The sequence below is a fragment of the Somniosus microcephalus genome, chromosome 5 (genome assembly GCF_052327205.1).
Source record: "Somniosus microcephalus isolate GS21.2 chromosome 5, FLI_Smic_1.0, whole genome shotgun sequence".
Taxonomy (NCBI): domain Eukaryota; kingdom Metazoa; phylum Chordata; class Chondrichthyes; order Squaliformes; family Somniosidae; genus Somniosus; species Somniosus microcephalus.
The window spans coordinates 321719567-321737240 of record NC_140991.1 but is presented as its reverse complement, the minus strand read 5'-3'; the positions used below and the strand labels follow the sequence as shown (position 1 = coordinate 321737240).

The 17674-nt window shown below is 48.2% G+C and overlaps 1 protein-coding gene across 1 annotated transcript in view; it reads left to right on the top strand.

Moving 5' to 3' along the window:
- acad11 (acyl-CoA dehydrogenase family, member 11) overlaps nucleotides 1–17674 on the top strand; it is a 168708-nt gene that overhangs the window by 114872 nt on the left and 36162 nt on the right. Inside the window, exon 17 of the mRNA XM_085989325.1 lies at nucleotides 3931–4085. Coding sequence (XP_085845451.1) covers nucleotides 3931–4085 — 155 coding nt within the window. The remainder of the gene's footprint in view (nucleotides 1–3930; nucleotides 4086–17674) is intronic.

Genomic DNA, 17674 nt, shown 5'->3' with positions numbered 1-17674 from the left:
CCCGATGTCCCGCCCAAGCGGCGAGCTGTTCTTAATCAAATGAGACAGGAGCGCCAACCTCGCTCGTGCCTCTCCTTCACGTGATTGGGCACGCGGTTCGATCATGTGTCCATTTCGCACTGGTTTCCGGCGCTACTCGAATTTCTCCCCAAACTAGATCGTTTTTTTTTTTAAAGAGTCCACAGTCAGAATCACAATTTGTTCCTCTCGATATCTGAGTAAATCAAAGCAGGTCTGGTGCTTGGGTCATTCCCGTCAGCTGCAGAATGCCACGGCCTGCATCAGAGAGCCACAGACTGAGATCGATAGATTGTTGGACTCTCGGGGAATCGAGGGATATGGAGATCAGGCGGGAAAGTGGAGTTGAGGTCGAAGATCAGCCATGATCTTATTGAATGGCGGAGCAGGCTCGAGGGGCCGTGTGGCGGAGCAGGCTCGAGGGGCCGTGTGGCGGAGCAGGCTCGAGGGGCCGTGTGGCGGAGCAGGCTCGAGGGGCCTTGTGGCGGAGCAGGCTCGAGGGGCCGTGTGGCGGAGCGGGCTCGAGGGGCCGTGTGGCGGAGCGGGCTCGACGGGCCGTGTGGCGGAGCGGGCTCGAGGGGCCGTGTGGCGGAGCGGGCTCGAAGGGCCGTGTGGCGGAGCGGGCTCGAGGGGCCGTGTGGCGGAGCGGGCTCGAGGGGCCGTGTGGCGGGGCGGGCTCGAGGGGCCGTGTGGCGGAGCGGGCTCGAGAGGCCGTGTGGCGGAGCGGGCTCGAGGGGCCGTGCGGCGGAGCGGGCTCGAGGGGCCGTGCGGCGGAGCGGGCTCGAGGGGCCGTGCGGCGGAGCGGGCTCGAGGGGCCGTGCGGCGGAGCGGGCTCGAGAGGCCGTGTGGCGGAGCAGGCTTGACGGGCCGTGTGGCGGAGCAGGCTCGAGGGGCTGTGTGGCGGAGCAGGCTCGAGGGGCTGTGTGGCGGAGCAGGCTTGAGGGGCCGAATGGCCGACTCCTGCTCCTTTTCTAATGCTCTTATGTTCTCACGGGGGCATTCCAGGGCGATGCTGTCATTGCTTGAGCCATCTTATTTGAACCGTAGCTATGAAATCCTGGGGCATTTCAACTCATTGAGCTCTACAAGTGGAGGTTTTAATCATCAGTAACTTATATAACTTTTTCATATGATAGTCAGCGAGTGTTTTAAACCCTGACCCACTTGCCTCTCTCTGAAGATACACCAGACGCACGGTTTCAGGTGGATCTCAGCTAATGCCGATCAGGTTCTATACATGTAGAAGCATCAGCTTTTCCAAATGGGCAGCAAATATCTGGAGCACCTCTCAGGACCTCCGGTTGCATTCTGGGGTGGTGTCTTAATTTAAATAGTTTTGGGGCTATAATGAGCCTTGCACACATCTTATATGGAGATATAAAGCATAGTTAGAGAATGCAAAAGGTAAATCCAGAATTACTTTCAATTAAACCATCTTCAGCTGCTTCATCAATGACCGTCCCTCCATCACAAGGTCAGAAGTGGGGATGTTCGCTGATGATTGCACAGTGTTCAGTGCCATTCGCAACTCCTCAGATAATGAAGCAGTCCATGCTCGAATGCAGCAAGACCTGGATGACATTCAGGCTTGGGCTGATAAGTGGCAGGTAACATTCGTGCCACACAAGTGCCAGGCAATGATTATCTCCAACAAGCGAGAGTCTAACCACCAATGTTCCCTCTAATTTTTTTGCACTGAGCGGGCCGCGGACTCCTTCGAGCGCAACCTTTTCGTCCGTGAGTAAATTTCAAAACAACATCAGCAACTTTTAGAACAACAACGACAGCAACCACTTAAAAGCACGTATACAGTAATGCCATATTGCCACCCCACCGTCTCAAATCATGAGACAATCAGACTAGGTTCTATACAAGTTTAACATAACTTCACTGCTTTTGAATTCTATTCCTCTAGAAATGAACCCCCGTGCTTTATTTGCACTTTTATGGTTTTTTTAACCTGCATTGCTACTTTTAATGATTTGTGAATCTATACCCCTAGATCCCTTTGCACCTCCACCCCATTTAGACTCTTATTTTCCAAGGAGTAGGTCGCCTCCTTATTCCTCCTTCCAAAATGCACCACCTCACACTTAGCTATATTGAAATTCATTTGTCATTTCCATGCCCATTCTGCAAGTTTGTTTACGGTAGAATTAATTAAAAGCTTTTAGTTCGTCATCTACAAACTCTATTTAAAAAAAAAATTACTTGTCAGAAATGACTGGGATATAAAAGAACTGCATAATAATACATTAACACTTCAGAAACGTCACTCAGTTACATGGTTATGCATCAATAAACAATCCAAAAGCCCAAGGTGAGCTGAAAGAGGATTATCTATTCATGCAATTTGTATTAATTTTAAAGCTTTCAACGTATTCGCCCATCCCTCATGTCACTATAGCAGTGGCTGCACAAACAGCAGGAGCAGCGGCTTTCCTCTGGCGCTGACGTGCTGGACGTCCACAGAAGTCATTCGAATATCAATCACAAGGCAACCAGACAACCAACACATATAAAGTGCTGTAGTTCTTTAGTTCACAGTATTAAAAAGAATTGAACAAAAACGGGTGTCCGTATTTCCAACTTCAATAACTTCCATTAATAAACGTGGTCTTCGTGAACCAGCAGACCCCCCACGTAACATGTCAGAAATGCAGCACTTATTCACAAGTGCAGAAAAACACATGCACAATTTGCATCACCGAATTAAAAACAAAAAGCAGGAAAAGCTATAATTTAACAGAAATAAACATTCATCTTTCTTCCTGGACAGGAGATCCAATCAGACTGACTTGGAAATGTTTACTAATATGGTGACGTAAAGATGTTAATTTACGAAATTCGCTTCTAATGTTTTTCTTTCAAACATTCTCCACAATATTAATCCTTGCTCTTATCACAAAAAGTGTTGAATTATTTTAGGTACCTCCCAATTAAATAGTGGGAAACAAACTTCATTGTACTCTCAATTTTAATCTCCTATTTCAAACATTTATACCAAATCAAAATTGTACATTATCAGTTTAATCGAAGTATTTTCTGTTCTTTCTCAATAAACAAATAGTGGTTTCTTCTAAAGTAGCTTCCTGCAATTGTTATACATCAATACATAACTCTTGTTACTATTGATACTCCACTAAACGTTTAAGAGGAAATCTGTATTTACATTATTCCTGGGACTTGTTCGGATTATCGAACGACAGACAAAATAAAATGGTTTGTGTTTTTTCCCTTTCTTGGTCCTCTTCCTAAATGTCTTAATGATATTTTTTGAAAAGTCAATAAAAAGTAATAAGTAACTTCTACAAATCCTCCCTGCCCTCCCCCCCCTCAACAGCATGGTTGCATGTTTGTGTAAAGCTACTCACTTCAGTCGATCGTTCAAAATCAAATATTGAAAAATTTCAATGTTAAAATGTTTTAAGCATTTCAGAACCTCTTTAAAAGTGTTTGGACTTCAAGACCTGGTTGAAACTTGTTTAGATGGGGGGAAAATTGATTTTTGTTTCTGTTTCTTCCAAAATCATATTCAAAACTTAGGGGGAAAAAAGTGTTTTTAACACTAATTTTTGGTGAAAAGTTCATTAAAAATCTTTAAATTCTTTCAAGTCTCGTTGCAGCTTTGACAGAAGTTGCTCCAAGTTTCTCTTTCCCTCTTTTTTTTGGTGTATGTCGTTAAACATACACCAAAAAATAATAAAATAAACTCTAATTCCAAACGGAGCTCAAATGAGAAGGTGAATAAAGTGGTTAAATTTCCTAAGAAGGCGGTGAGGCTATCTCTCCCCAGCCTTGGCGATGAGTTGGGATCAGTTTTGGAGAAGTTGTTTCCTCTTTTTCTGCTGCCGTTCCCTCCGTCTCTCACAGACTCTGGTTTACCCCCCCACCCCCCATTATCTGATCCAGGTGAAGGCCGGGGATTCGAAATCGCACAAGGTCGTCTCGGACCAGGCCGAATCCATCACTGTATGAGGACAATTGGAACAGCAGAACGTGCCTTAGAGCTGATGTGCCAGCGGGCGGCCCAGAGGAAGACTTTTGGGAAAAAACTGTACGAACATGTAAGTAGGAAAGAATATGTCATCAATCCCGAGCATTAAAGGTCATTAGTACCAATGTTGCCTTTAAGCTGCGTGGCTGCACAGCTCTCTGGAGCTCCCGCGCAGCCGGCTCGCCAGCTTTTTAATTCGAAAAACTGCATGCGCGGAATTTTGAATGGGCCGCGCAGCTCCTTAAAGGGACCTCGCACCCAAAAAAACATTGATTATAACCCTAATGCTAATGCTGTGTGACGTAAGAAAATTACTAGGCACTTAGTCTGAGTATTAAACCAGGCTTTAATCAACTGTTTTTCAACATGGAGATCTAGAAGGGTTTCGACCCGAAACATTGACTCTATTTCTCTCTCCACGGATGTTGCCTGGCCTGCTGAGTTTTTCCAGCATTTTCTGTTGTTATTTCGGATTTCCAACATCTGCAGTATTTTGCTATCGTAGTTGTGTCCTTCACTAGTTCCTGTTAAAGAATGTCCTGAGCAAGCTGGGCCCATGCCCGAGTATTTATACTCTCCCTGGACAGCGCCACCAGCAGGCCGCCCAGTATTATTTCATAAGTCATTTCCACATGAATGGCAAGATTCATGGCACTGAGCAACCCTCACAACCGATGTGAAATGCTCAGAAAACCAGTTGGGGTTTGTTACATCATTCAAGTGACAATTAAAATGGCCCCAACATTTTCTGGCCTTCAGCTTCTTTTCCAACCACTTCACGACACGCCTCCTGATTTATTTTGTGCAGCAGTTTGTTTCTGTACGTGTGAGAGGGACGACCTGTGACAAAGTCTCTCGAGACTGTGAGCATATTTATCACTTCAGAAGGTAAAAGTGAACACCCATAGCAGAGATCCTGCGTAATGGTTTAAACATTTAACACACCGCTCACTTCCCAAGCTGCATGAACGCCAAGTAGTTTTTTCTATTTTTGATCCACATTGAGGACAGTTACCGAAGCTTCCCTTCGCCTTTTAAGAAAAAGAAGACGACAATGAATTTTAATGAATGAATTCTGTGTTTTTTATTAAATTCCCATGATGTTGAACTGTACTCAGTGAGGCATAAAGCCAACATCCTGCAAGAAGGAAATGTGACAAATTCTAGGATCCATTCAATTTCAAGTTAGAAGAATAAATTATATTGGCCCAGAAATTCGGGTCGGGGGCTTCCCGCGGGTGCAAGCCCCCGACCTGCACTTACCTAGCGCGCCGGCCGTTGAGCTGTGGGCCCATGTGGAATTCCTATCCTGAGCCTCCTCCAACTGCCGGCGCGCAGTGCTTGCGTATCCCAGGGGCGCAGTTAGTTCGATGCGGCCCCTGCGATCACGTGGGCCATGGGGAGCCAATCGGAGCAGGGAATGCTCCATTCATAAGATTGACAGGAAGAGCTGTCAAAACTTATAAATACTACGGCCCCAAAACATCACTAAATCTTCAAATAATTTTTTTTTTAATCACATTTTTTAAATAAACTATAAATTACATGAAATAATTATTTTAAACAATAATTTAAATTTTTGAAAAATGTAATTTTATTTTCTAACGGGGCTAAAAATAAACTTACCTTGCTTTAAAGTATTTAAAAATAATAAACCTGTGGAAAAAATGTTTTAATTTTAATTAATTCACCACTTACACCTGCTTTTTAAATGTGTAAATTCTGCAGACTTACCCTCCCGGGAAAACCTGTAAAAAAAAAACAAAGTTTGATGCGCACGCGCAGCCTCTCCCGCGCACGCATTCGACCTCTGAACCCCTTCTTTCAGGGGAACGGAAGTGCCTGTTTCCCGCGCATGCGCAGTGCATGCAGGAAACCGGCACTTCCATTGGGCTTACGGGTGAGTACCCCGTGCGTACTCACCCGTGGAGACCCGAATTTCTGGGCCAATATCTTTTCATATGAATTTGTCGCTGGCCAAACCTGGGAGGTGTCCTGACCAATATCTGTCCTTCAACCAATATCACTAAAACCGACTGTCGAGTTATTTATCCCATTTCAGCTTGTGGGGTCCTGCTGTGCACAAATTGGCTGCCGCGCTTTCCTATATTACGACAGTGATTACACTTCAAAAGTAGTTCATTTGCTGTAAAGAGCTTTGGGAGGCCTTGAGGTAGTGGAAGGTGCGATAAAAATCTAAGTTCTTTCTTCATAGACCATATAGTGTAACCAATTTAAAACTGGGCTTCAGTCAGCAGTATGCAGGGTGAAATGAGAAATATACCAAACCTTGTGCAGAATGGAACTGCCCCCTTCAAAGGGTGATGACGTGCAATAATTAATCTTCTCGTATCCAAAGCAAAGGCAGCTCCTGTAGACAAGCCCCTGCTTCCTTTAAACTGAAGAGAAAGCGTGTGTGTGAAGTAATCGAGGATAGCATGCCCTTGGCTGAACAATGGATCCGTCTCTGGATTTCCACAGGATTTCCACCACGCACCAGGTCCTTTCAGCAGATGATTTGTCGGGTCAGACACTTTGTTAAGTGACTAAACTACCAAGCGGCTTGATTCACAGAAGCAATCGATGTGTCGTTGGAATAAATCCGAATGACAAAGCAACTTTGAAACAGTTGACAAAAGGGGTAAACTGGCCATCCCGCCAGTAGAGCCATTGTCTGTGTCTTTACCTGTCCTATTACTATCTCGTCTCACCTTGAATATCTCTTAATGTCTCTTCTTTCATCCCCTCCCCCATTTCCCAGCCCCCAAACTGACTTTTAATCTCTTTCATTTCCTGCCTTTTTTTCTCAGTTCTGACGAAGGGTTTCGACCCGAAATGTTGGGGTAGATTTTCCTGAAGCTGTCGGGAAGGAGGCGGGACTACAACTTTTGGGTTTTAGACCCGCCTACATCGACGTCCGGCCAATCCGTGCGGTTTCCCCTGATTGACCTTGTTGAGCCCGCCCAGCAGGCTCAGCAGGCTAATTAAGGGCCACCCGGCAACAGGTGACGTCACAGACTGAAATTTCATCTGTCAAGAGTTCTTGACAGATGAAATATCAGTGTTTTTCAGCTGTTTGAAGCTGTGAAACACTGACAGTCTGAGTTCTAACACGAGTCCTTCTACATAGACTCACTTAGAACTCTCAGCAGCACTCAAAGCTGAAGGCTGTCACTTTTGACAGATCGCAGCCATTCAGCTTTAAGTGTCGGCTGAGTGATGGGCTCCCGACGCCTACAGGAAGAAAGGCTGTTAAGGTAAGTACAGGTAATTTAAACTTCTTCAGACACTTTAGACACACCAAACACACTTACCTTTGCACTCATGCGCCCATCACTCACCTGAATACCGACATCGCGACCCCTCCAAGTCCCTCAACCCGACGGCCCGCGTGCTCTAACCTGGCGTGGTTTGGAGCCATCGGGAATCCCACACGACACCCTTCAAAATAGGGATTAGGCTAAAAACTGCCTGTTAACTGCCTGTTAACAGGCAGTTAATTGGCACTAATCCCTTCCCGCCTCGGGTCGGCGGGTCCCAGTGCGGGGCGGGTACCCGCCTCCTCTGAAACTTGCGTGGAGCGGGGTTTTGGGCAGGATGGTGTCGGGACCCCCAAATTCGGGATTCCCCCCCCCCCACACGCCTGAAACCCCACCTGACGGCTCCAGGAAAATCGACCCTGTTGACTCTGTTTTTCTCTCTCCATGGATGTTGCCTGGCCTGCTGAGTTTTTCCAGCGTTTTCTGTTGTTATTTTGGATACATTTACAGATCTTTCTCAAAAAACAAAGTTTCTGGAAAGCACCTGTTCCCTATTCTCAGAATTACATGGGAGTCTTAGCAACAGAACTGTAACTTGCTTCCCTGTCTTGCTGTGGCTAGCTCAAAACAATAACTAACTGACCAATCGAAGTGTCTGATTTGTATAGCCATTGTAACAAGGTGAAGCTGGCCTCGGACCCAGTGGTCAATGAGACACGCAGACTAGTCAGGTTTACTCACCCATGGCAGGTGTGTCTTTCAGTGCAGCGATGACCAAGACAGTTACAGCGATTAATTTCCAGCCTGCACCTTCTCGCTCTCATTTCCTTCCTTTCTAAACTCTTCTCGTCAACTGAACTATTTCCCTGCCTTTAATCCTAATAATTCCTGGACAATCCATCCAAAGCAGCCCGCTTGATTGGCACCCCATCCACCAACTTAGACATTCACTCCCTCCCCACCGGCGCACTGTGGCTGCAGTGTGTACCAAGGCATCGCGGGGTATGGGGAGAGAGCAGGAATATGATATTGAGATAGAGGATCAGCCATGATTATATTGAATGGCGGAGCAGGCTCGAAGGGCTGAATGACCTACTCCTGCTCCTATTTGCTATGTTTCTATGTTTACCATCTACAAGATGCACTGCAGCAACTCGCCAAGGCTTCTTCGGCAGCACCTCCCAAACCCGCGACCTCTTCTACCTAGAAGGACAAGGGCAGCAGGCGCATGGGAACACCACCACCTCCAAGTTCCCCTCCAAGTCACACACCATCCTCACTTGGAAGTATATCACCTTTATAAAGTTCCTTTATCATCGCTGGGTCAAAATCCTGGAACTCCCTCCCTAACAGCACTGTGGGAGTACCTTCACCACACGGATTTCAGCGGTTCAAGAAGGCGGCTCACCACCAGCTTCTCAAGGGCAATTAGGGATGGGCAATAAATGCTGGCCTTGCCAGCGACGCCCACATCCCAGGAACGAATAAAAAAAATTAAGGTCAACGATTTCTTAAAGCTATGGCACCTTGCCTTGGTCATTCTGACATTTTATATAACTCCTTAAAGTTGCACCCCTATTGCGGATACAAAGCTCTCAAAAGCCTATGGCTCACATATCGTTCCTCTCTCGCTCTGTTACACCATAAATCCTCTTGGAAAAAAAAATCTCGCCTTTAAGAATTCAATCTGAGAGACAGGGATATGTTACTGAAACAATGGGCACCAAGCTCTATAGCCTGTAAAACGGAGTATGCCAATGGCCACCAGTGGCGTTTGACCGATGGTGGTTATGTCAGTTAATAGTCCAGTGCCACAGTAATCATTTCCAGCACTTCGCTGTGGACTGGTTCCCGGGCACGTATGTCTGCTTGCAATCAGCTGTATTTTGACGTGTTTCATGCATAGCTGAAAAACTAGAAGCTATTCTCCCAGTAACACCTAGAGAAGGAGTTGACACCGTCGTCTTTACATTGTCCCACCAGGGGCGTCCAAATCTAATTGAAGCAAATCCTCTTCGGCGAGGCTGTGTGTGTTGAAATTGTTTACATCTGAAGTAACTTGTGTCTCTGGGCCGTCACTGCAAGAAGTAATTTGAAATGGGACAGTTCTTGATTAATCGTGAAGGAGACCTTCTTTTCTTCATTGTGCCAGTGAGAACATAAAAGGCAACAGAGATCTATAAGGCAGCTGGCACCCATTTATCAGTTTTCTCATTACTGCATGGCGCTACACAAACTGGAGGAGAGTAAAGGCACTGGTTGTTCACTTCTGATGTAAAATACATCTTCAAAAGTTATTGAAGAGAGCTGCTAAGACATTGGAACTTTTCATAGATTCATACAGCACAGAAGGAAGCCATTCAGCCAATCCTCATCTCAGTCCTAAATGGCCGAACCCTTATCCTGAGACTGTGACCCCTGGTTCTAGACTCTCCAGCCAGGGGAAACATCCTCCCTGCATCTACACTGTCAAGCCCTGTAAGAATTTTGTATGTTTCAATGAGATCTCCTCTCATTCTTCTAAACTCTAGAGAATATAGGCCTAGTCTACTCAATCTCTCCTCATAGGACAATCCCCCCATCCCAGGAACCAGTCTGGTGAACCTTCGTTGCACTCCCTCTATGGCAAGTATATCCTTCCTTAGGTGAGGAGACCAAAACTGTGCACAATACTCCAGGTGTGGTCTCACCAGGGCCCTATATAATTGCAGTAAGACGTCTTTACACTTATACTCAAATCATCTTGTAATAAACGTACTATTTGCTTTCCTAATTGCTTGCTGTAGCTGCATGTTAACTTTCAGTGATTTGTGTACAAGAACAGCCCTTACTAATGCCCAGCTATAGACAAATCTAGTTGAAAAACAACATTGCTTTTAATTTCCAACAGGTATGCCTATAGGGTCAATCGGAAATACCAACCAAGTGGCAGGAGTGCTTCAGACATCTTTTTTAAAAGCTTTAATCAGAGTCAAAAAATTTTAATTTTCACATGAACATTTAGAAACCATATTTGTCCGAGATTATGTATCCACATGGGGCTTGAAGCAGATTGCCATCAGGTCCAAGATAAAACTCTCCCGTATGCTGCCCACCAGTTTGCTGACCCAGACTACCTCCCGATCGCAGCAGATGAATCACTGCTGTTCGTGCGGAGGTTCTCTTCAATGGCAGGGTGGGCTTTAAACAGTCGGATCTTTCCACGTTTTCTTTCCACGCCTTTCGTGACCTTGGAATGTGAGTCCTCCTTAACCCTGTTTAACCTACAGCTGACAATTTGCCTCAGTCAGCAGCTCGAAGCACAGCCGCTGAAAGTTTATAAATGAAAAGCATAAATCATGAACATTGCTTATTTCAATTAGATGTCAAGGTTGGGGGAAAATGAGAAAAAAACCTTCCTGACTTTGGTGCAGACTAGAAGTGTCAGCGAGGAGCGTGCCGTCAAACTTCTGCTAAACCGCTTCATGAAAATCTCCAAGGAATGTTGTGTGTCAAATAATTTGATAGCCTCTCGGTGCCTGAACTGCGAATCAGGTAGGCTGCCAGTGTAACACTGAGGATTACATAGAGTATTCCCTGATGACCGAAGACTTGGAGGGTGAAATAGGTCATGGGCAGGGAATAAAAACCGTCGGTATCGCTTCGGTCGCTTGTTATTTGCCCCGCCCCATATTCAGTTCCATGGACTTCAACAGATCTGAATATCGGCGTGTTGTACACTGGGTGGACAGTTAGGATGAAAAGATCAACAACGGGATAATTTCCCCCATCTAGTTCTTCTGCAGTTGTCTACAGTCCTGTTGGACTGCATGCATTACATTGGATTACATTGGATATACGGCACAGGAACAGGCCATTCGGCCCAACCAGTCCATGCCGGTGTTTATGCTCCACTCGAGCCTCCTCCCGTCTTTCCTCATCTAACTCTATCAGCATAGCCCTCTATTCCCGTCTCCCTCATGTGCTTGTCCAGCCTCCCCTTAAATGCATCGATACTATTCGCTTCAACCACTCCCTGTGGTAGCGAGTTCCACATTCTCGCCACTCTCTGGGTAAAGAAGTTTCTTCTGAATTCCCTATTGGATTTCTTGGTGACTATCTTATATTGATGGCCTCTAGTTTTGCTCTTCCCCACAAGTGGAAACACTCTCTCTGTATCAACTCTATCAAAGCCTTTCATAATTTTATAGACCTCTATTAGGTCACCCCTCAGCCTTCTTTTTTCAAGAGTAAAGGGACCCAGCCTGTCCATCCTTTCCTGATATGTATACCCTCGCATTTCTGGTATCATCCTTGTAAATCTTCTCTGCACCCTCTCCAATGCCTTTATAACCTTTTTATAATAAGGCGACCAGAACTGTACACAGTACTCCAAGTGTGGTCTAACCGAGGTTCGATATGAAGGTATCACCAGTAATTGTGTGCATCTCGCCTAGGCAGCACTCTCAACAAAGCGAACGAGGTTATGTGAACAGCTGAACGCAAGTGTGCAAATTGGCGCACACCTGCCGTCTTGTAAAACCTGTAACAAATGACCGATTTGTACATTGGTTGCTGACAGATTTCAAGGTCAATCGTGATGGAATGGAGGGACGTCCGAGCGAGCTTCGAAAGGATTTATGGTGTCACAGCTGTTGAGACAGTAACCACAACAAGGCTCTCCAAAGGTACAGCGTGAGGAAACAGCGCTCTTGGCAGGCCGGTGATGATCAGCTAGAACAGACATATCTCATTGTACAACATCTGTTGAAATGATAATTATTTTAATAGATGTTGCAACATGATGAATATAATTTCAGAGCCTGATAGAGGAAGACAGATGATGTTTATGTTTCTACAGTGAGAAACAGTCTGTGTTAAATGGAATACCTGGCGTTACAGGAACAGGAACGCCCAGGCTAACGGTCAGTGGTGAAGAGCTTGACAGTGCGAGCAATTCTGTTTTTACTTTTCTCTTGAGTGACGAAGAATTGTCCATGGAAAATTCATAGTAGTTCCTTAAATCTCGTCACAAAAGGGAGAGTTACTGCTTTTTAGTGGCTGCTCTGCATTCCTGCAGAAGGCACGTGAAAATAAATTATCCGAGGGTATTTTTACACTACGAGTGTCTACTGACACCACTATGTCAGCCAATGAGTTTGGGGCAGGACTAAAGCAGGACTCACAGGAAACAGGCTATTTTACAGCAAACAGAGTCTATTTAAACAGCGCACTACAGAAAACAGTCCACAGAGTCTTGAAAAAGAGTCTCTAGGAACTGTAACAAATTGAACTCACGACTGAAACTATAGCACCGTCTCCCGATAACAGCGGGGTGATTTCTCCAGTAAAATGCAGTGAGTGGAGGATAGTCGCACAATGCGAGTTATGAGAGTAAAATCAATCCCAGTCACTCACAGCAGTCCGGTCTCTGGGCGTGACTGAGGAAGGGAATTACCCAATCATCTCCGTTCTGGCCGGGAATTGTGTTGTCACTCTATGCAGCCAAAAGTTTAATGTCTGTGAAAAGTGGTTCTCACATTGACATCACAATTGTCCAGCGTATATGTGGAGATAAGACTCAGCCTGACTCCTCTAAGGAGTCTCACTCTGCTTTGTTCCGGTGTCATGTGGGACTGCATCCAGGCTGCATTTACCGCACGACTGTATTGTCATTGCAAAGTGAACTGCTTTGTTGCAGCATGACGGGGGCCGTGCAAATGCAGCTTTAAACTCCTCAGCACGACTTTTGCCCGCATTGACTTTGGCTGCCTTCCATCAAACCCACACAAACATCAAGGGGTAGAAATTGGACCTCGTTACACCTGTTGGCATAAAACGGGTGCAACTAGACCCAATATCAGGGAGCATCGTTCTGCAGCCACAGTGCGCCTGGGAGACTTTTTCAGGCATCCCTAGTGGCCACTTAAAAAAGGCATTAGGTCGCTTACGTATGTTGAAAGTGGGTGGTAATAAGCAGAGCAGATGCTGGGTGGTCGGAATGTTTTAAAACACACTGGATCTCGGGCTAGAGATATTGAGTACAAAAGTTGAGAAGTTCTGCTGAACCTTTATAAAGTGCTGGTTAGGCTACAACTGGAATATTGCGTCCAGTTCTGGTCACCACACTTTAGGAAGGATGTGAAGGCCCTTGAGAGGGTGCAGAGGAGATTTACCAGAATGGTTCCGGGGATGGGGGATCTTAGCTACAAGGACAGGTTGGAGAAGCTGGATTTGTTTTCATTAGAGCAAAGGAGGTTGAGGGGTGATTTGTTGAGGTGTACAAGATTGTGATGGGTTTGGATAGGCTAGATGGGGAAAGGCTGTTCCCACTAGTTGATGGTACAAGGACTAGGGGACACAGATTTAAGGTTTTGGGCAAGAGATACAGGGGGGATGTGAGAAAAAACTTTTTTACGCAGCGAGTGATGATGACCTGGAACTCGCTGCCGACGGAAGTGGTGGAAGCAGAGACACTCAGGCCTAGAAATTCAGTATCGCCATGTTTGGGGCGCTACAGCCAAGCGTTCGCTAAATTTAGCGCCCAGCGCAACTTAGCACCACCTACGCCGAAATTGAGTTGCATCGCCCCAAGAAGTTGCTGCTGCGCTAAAGCAGGCGCTGCACGACTACCATAAGGTGCTAAGCCGGCGAGCCGAGGCGCTACCACCGAGGGCGGGCGCAGCGCAGGTGCGGCGAGTTATCGATTGCAGGCAGACACGCTAGTGCCGGTCAGCTCTTAAAGGGGGAGGGTCGATTTGGTTTGCAGCCACGCCCTGCACACTGGAGCCCTGATTCTAGGCCTGGACAGATCTGCTTCGACATCGTTACGCCCACGACCATGGAGAAGGCCAGGGAGCGAGCGCAGCGCTTCAGTGAGGGTGCCCTGAAGGTTCTGGTTGGCGCAGTGGAGCGCAGGTGACCTATCCTCTTTCCTGACAGTGGCAGGAGGCCGCTGCCCAGCGAATATAGAAAAGCTTGGAGGGAGGTGGCACACAGAGTGACCTCCAGCAGCATGGTGCCTAGGACACCAATGCAATGCAGGAAGAAGTTCAACGACCTCACTCGGGTTGTCAGGGTGAGTACCCTTTCCAGTATCCTCTTCATCCCTGCGTGTGCACCTCACTTTATGGCCAAAGGGTCCTGAAAGCCCCAATGCCCAGCCCTCATCCAACACCTATGGGCCTCTCATGAAAATCACATGCACATTCACCACTTGACACACTGTTAGGGCTATTCCACCATGGGAGGCAGTGCAAGCAAGATCAGGGCTTGACATTGTCAGGGCTATTCCACCATGGGAGGCAGTGCAGCCAAGATCAGGGCTTCACACTGTAAGGGCTATTCTACCATGGGAGGCAGTGCAGCCAAGATCAGGGCTTCACACTGTACTCGGAGCCCGTCCTTTCTCTTGCAGGGCAAGCTGGCCCACAATAGGAGGCAACAGCAACGGACCGGGGGAAGCCGTCCTGAACTTAAAGACCTCAGCGATCTGGAGCAGCGAGTCCAGTGGATAATGGCAGGCCGGCTGATTGGCCCCGTCGCCACTGGAGATGCCGACCCCGTTCTGGACAGCAATGGTAAGGTCATCAGCTTTTTGACCTTCTCTCTTTCCACTTGTGCCTCACACCAGCATTCTTTGCCACTCTCGAACCAATGCAGTGCACAGCAGCACTCATGCCTCCCTCGCTGCCGCCCTGTCCTCACACTAAAGCAACTCTTGTGCCTCCCTGCTTTCAGATGCTGATTCGCCAGGTGAGGAGGCGGCCCCTCAAGCTGGCACTGTGAGTGAATCGGAAGGCGAGGAGGAGGAAGAGGAAGCTGGACCATCAGTGCCACCCTCAGCCGAGGCAGCCCATGGCCATGATGGGGACACGTCTTCCCTGGAGGGGAGCAGGGGGGAAGGGTCTGAGGAGGGTGAAGCTCCGGGGCCCAGCGGGCTGCAGCAACGTGGGGGGGGGGGGTAGGGAAGCTCAGCGGCCTTTTCCCCGGAGGGAGAGTGTGGCCTCCAATCCTGCTACAGTGCGCGCAGAGGAGGTGCGGCTCCTTGGTGAAATGGGCGCCCAGGCTGAGCGCAGGCACATTGAGCTCATGGCTGCAGTGGCAAGGATGCCTGACTCCATAGAGTCACTGGCAAGGAGTGTACAGGAATTCGGGGCAGCACAGGCGAGGAGTCTGCAGGAATTCGGGGCAGCACAGGCCAGGAGTCAGCAGGACATCGCTGCATCACAGGCCAGGAGTCAGCAGGATGTCGCTGCATCACAGGCGGCCGGCTTCCAGCCAAGTGCTTAGTCGTGCCATGCAGTCACTGGCTGGTCTGATGTAGACACAGATCAGGGCCACACAAGCACTAACTGCTGCCACCCTCGCTGGATTGGCCAGGAATCGCTGGGGCCCTCGCCGCGCCGCAGCAGCCCAGCGGTCTGTGCTTCAGCAAATTGCTGCGCATGCTTCAGTGCTGGCCCGTGCGAGTGCCAGTGTCTCATCCGACCAGGGAGTGCCTGTGCTCTGTCAGGTTGACAGCTGCCAACACTGTCACTCCTCCACTGCAGCTGCCACCACCCGTAGGACAGACTGCTGCCGCCCAAGCAGAGTTGGAGCAGTCAGCAGCCGGGCCCTCCAGGCCCAGAGCTGGTCCAGGCCGTCCCCCAAGGGCATCTGCCGACTCACTATCTGACACTCAGCAGCCTTCCCCCAGTCTTGCTGCAGCCATTGGGGTCCCATTGCAGAGGAACTGCAGGGCGGGAAGGGGCCAATCTCGCAATCGAGGCAGATCACCCTCGCAGGCCAAAAAGTAGCAGGTGTGGCAAAATGTGGTTTTTTTTCTGAAGGCCGAGGATGTTGTGTTTTTTTCTCTGAAGGCCGAGGATGTTGTTTCTGTTTTTTATGAAGGCCAAGGATCGTGGTCATTTTTGTTTAACTGTTTTATTCATTGTCTCCAGGTTGTGAGAGACAGTTATGTGTCTGACTGTTTTTTGGGGGGTTTCTCTGTATTTGTTTGTCATGCGGGAAGGGCACAGAGTTTGTTAAATAAAAAATTGTCTTTATTCAGATTGTGCATGTTTGCACTTTGAACTATTTGTTTCCTTGACCGCCTCAGGGTTTGCGGAGCGGCTCCATTCATGTTCTTTCAATGGCACAAGCCATTCCCTGAGAGGGGGCCTAGAACCAACTTGCAATAAGCCCCTGACGGACAGCCCTTGCACTTTGTGCCTCCCTCCCGTCTTGGTGCTTCTCCTCCTCCTCCTCCTCCTCTGGTGGTGCTCCAATGTCTGGTGGCAGTGGCTGAGTCCGGAGGATAGCCAGGTTGTGCAGCATGCAGCACACTACAGCAAAATGGGAGACTCGCTCAGGCGAGTACTGTAGGGCTCCCCCGGAATGGTCCAGACAGCGGAACCGTTGCTTCAGCACGCCGATTGTGTGCTCAATGATGTTCCTGGTTGCTTGATGGCTCTCATTGTATCGTTCTTCAGCAGGGGTGCTGGGCGCACGGAGCGGGGTCATCAGCCAGGTGCACAAAGGATAGCCCTTGTCCCTGAGAAGCCAGCCTCCTGGGTGAGCCGGGGCTTCGAAAATGTCTGCCACAGAAGTCTGGCGCAGGATGAAGGCGTCGTGGCTGCTGCCTGGAAAGCGGGCATTGACAGCTAATATGAGCTGCCTGTGGTCACACACCAACTGCACGTTCAGCGAATGGTACCCCTTCCGGTTGTGGTAATCCTCGGCATTCTGTAGAGGTGCCCGCAAAGCCACATGCATGCAGTCAATGGCACCTTGGACCATGGAGAAGTTCGCTATTCTTGCAAATCCCATTGCATGCTCTTGCTGCTTGTCCAGGGTCATGGGGAAGGAAATGTACTGACGTCTCCTTCTGAAGAGGGCATTCGTGACCTGGCGGATGCAGCAATGCACCGCGAACTGGGAGACATTGGCAATGTCCCCAGTAGTGGATTGGAAGGAGCCGGTGGCATAGAAGTTGAGAGCCACTGTCACCTTCACTGCCACCGACAGGGACGTCCTGCTCCTCAGCTGAGGCTGCAGATCTCTCTGAAGCAGGTGGCAGATCTCAGTGACCACCTCCCTTCTGAATCGAAGCCTCCGAATGCACTGCTCCTCAGACATGTTGAGCTAGGAGAAGTGCTGGCGGTATACCCTGGGAGGGTAAGGCCTCCTGTACGACGCCTGTTGGCCCTTCTCTGTCTGGCCATGATTGGCACTCTCTCTCAGCGTCTCTGAGCCCCTTGAATGCAACGTTTCCACCCATTGCAGCCCCCATTATATGTGGCCACTCAAGACTATGGCACTGAAAGTTAAATCCAACTGCAAAGCTCTGGCCTGAAGCCAGAAGTACCTGTGCGAGCGCTGAGTCAAAGCAGAAAGCTCTCTCCCTTTGTCTCTCTCCAAATCTCTCTCTCTCACACAG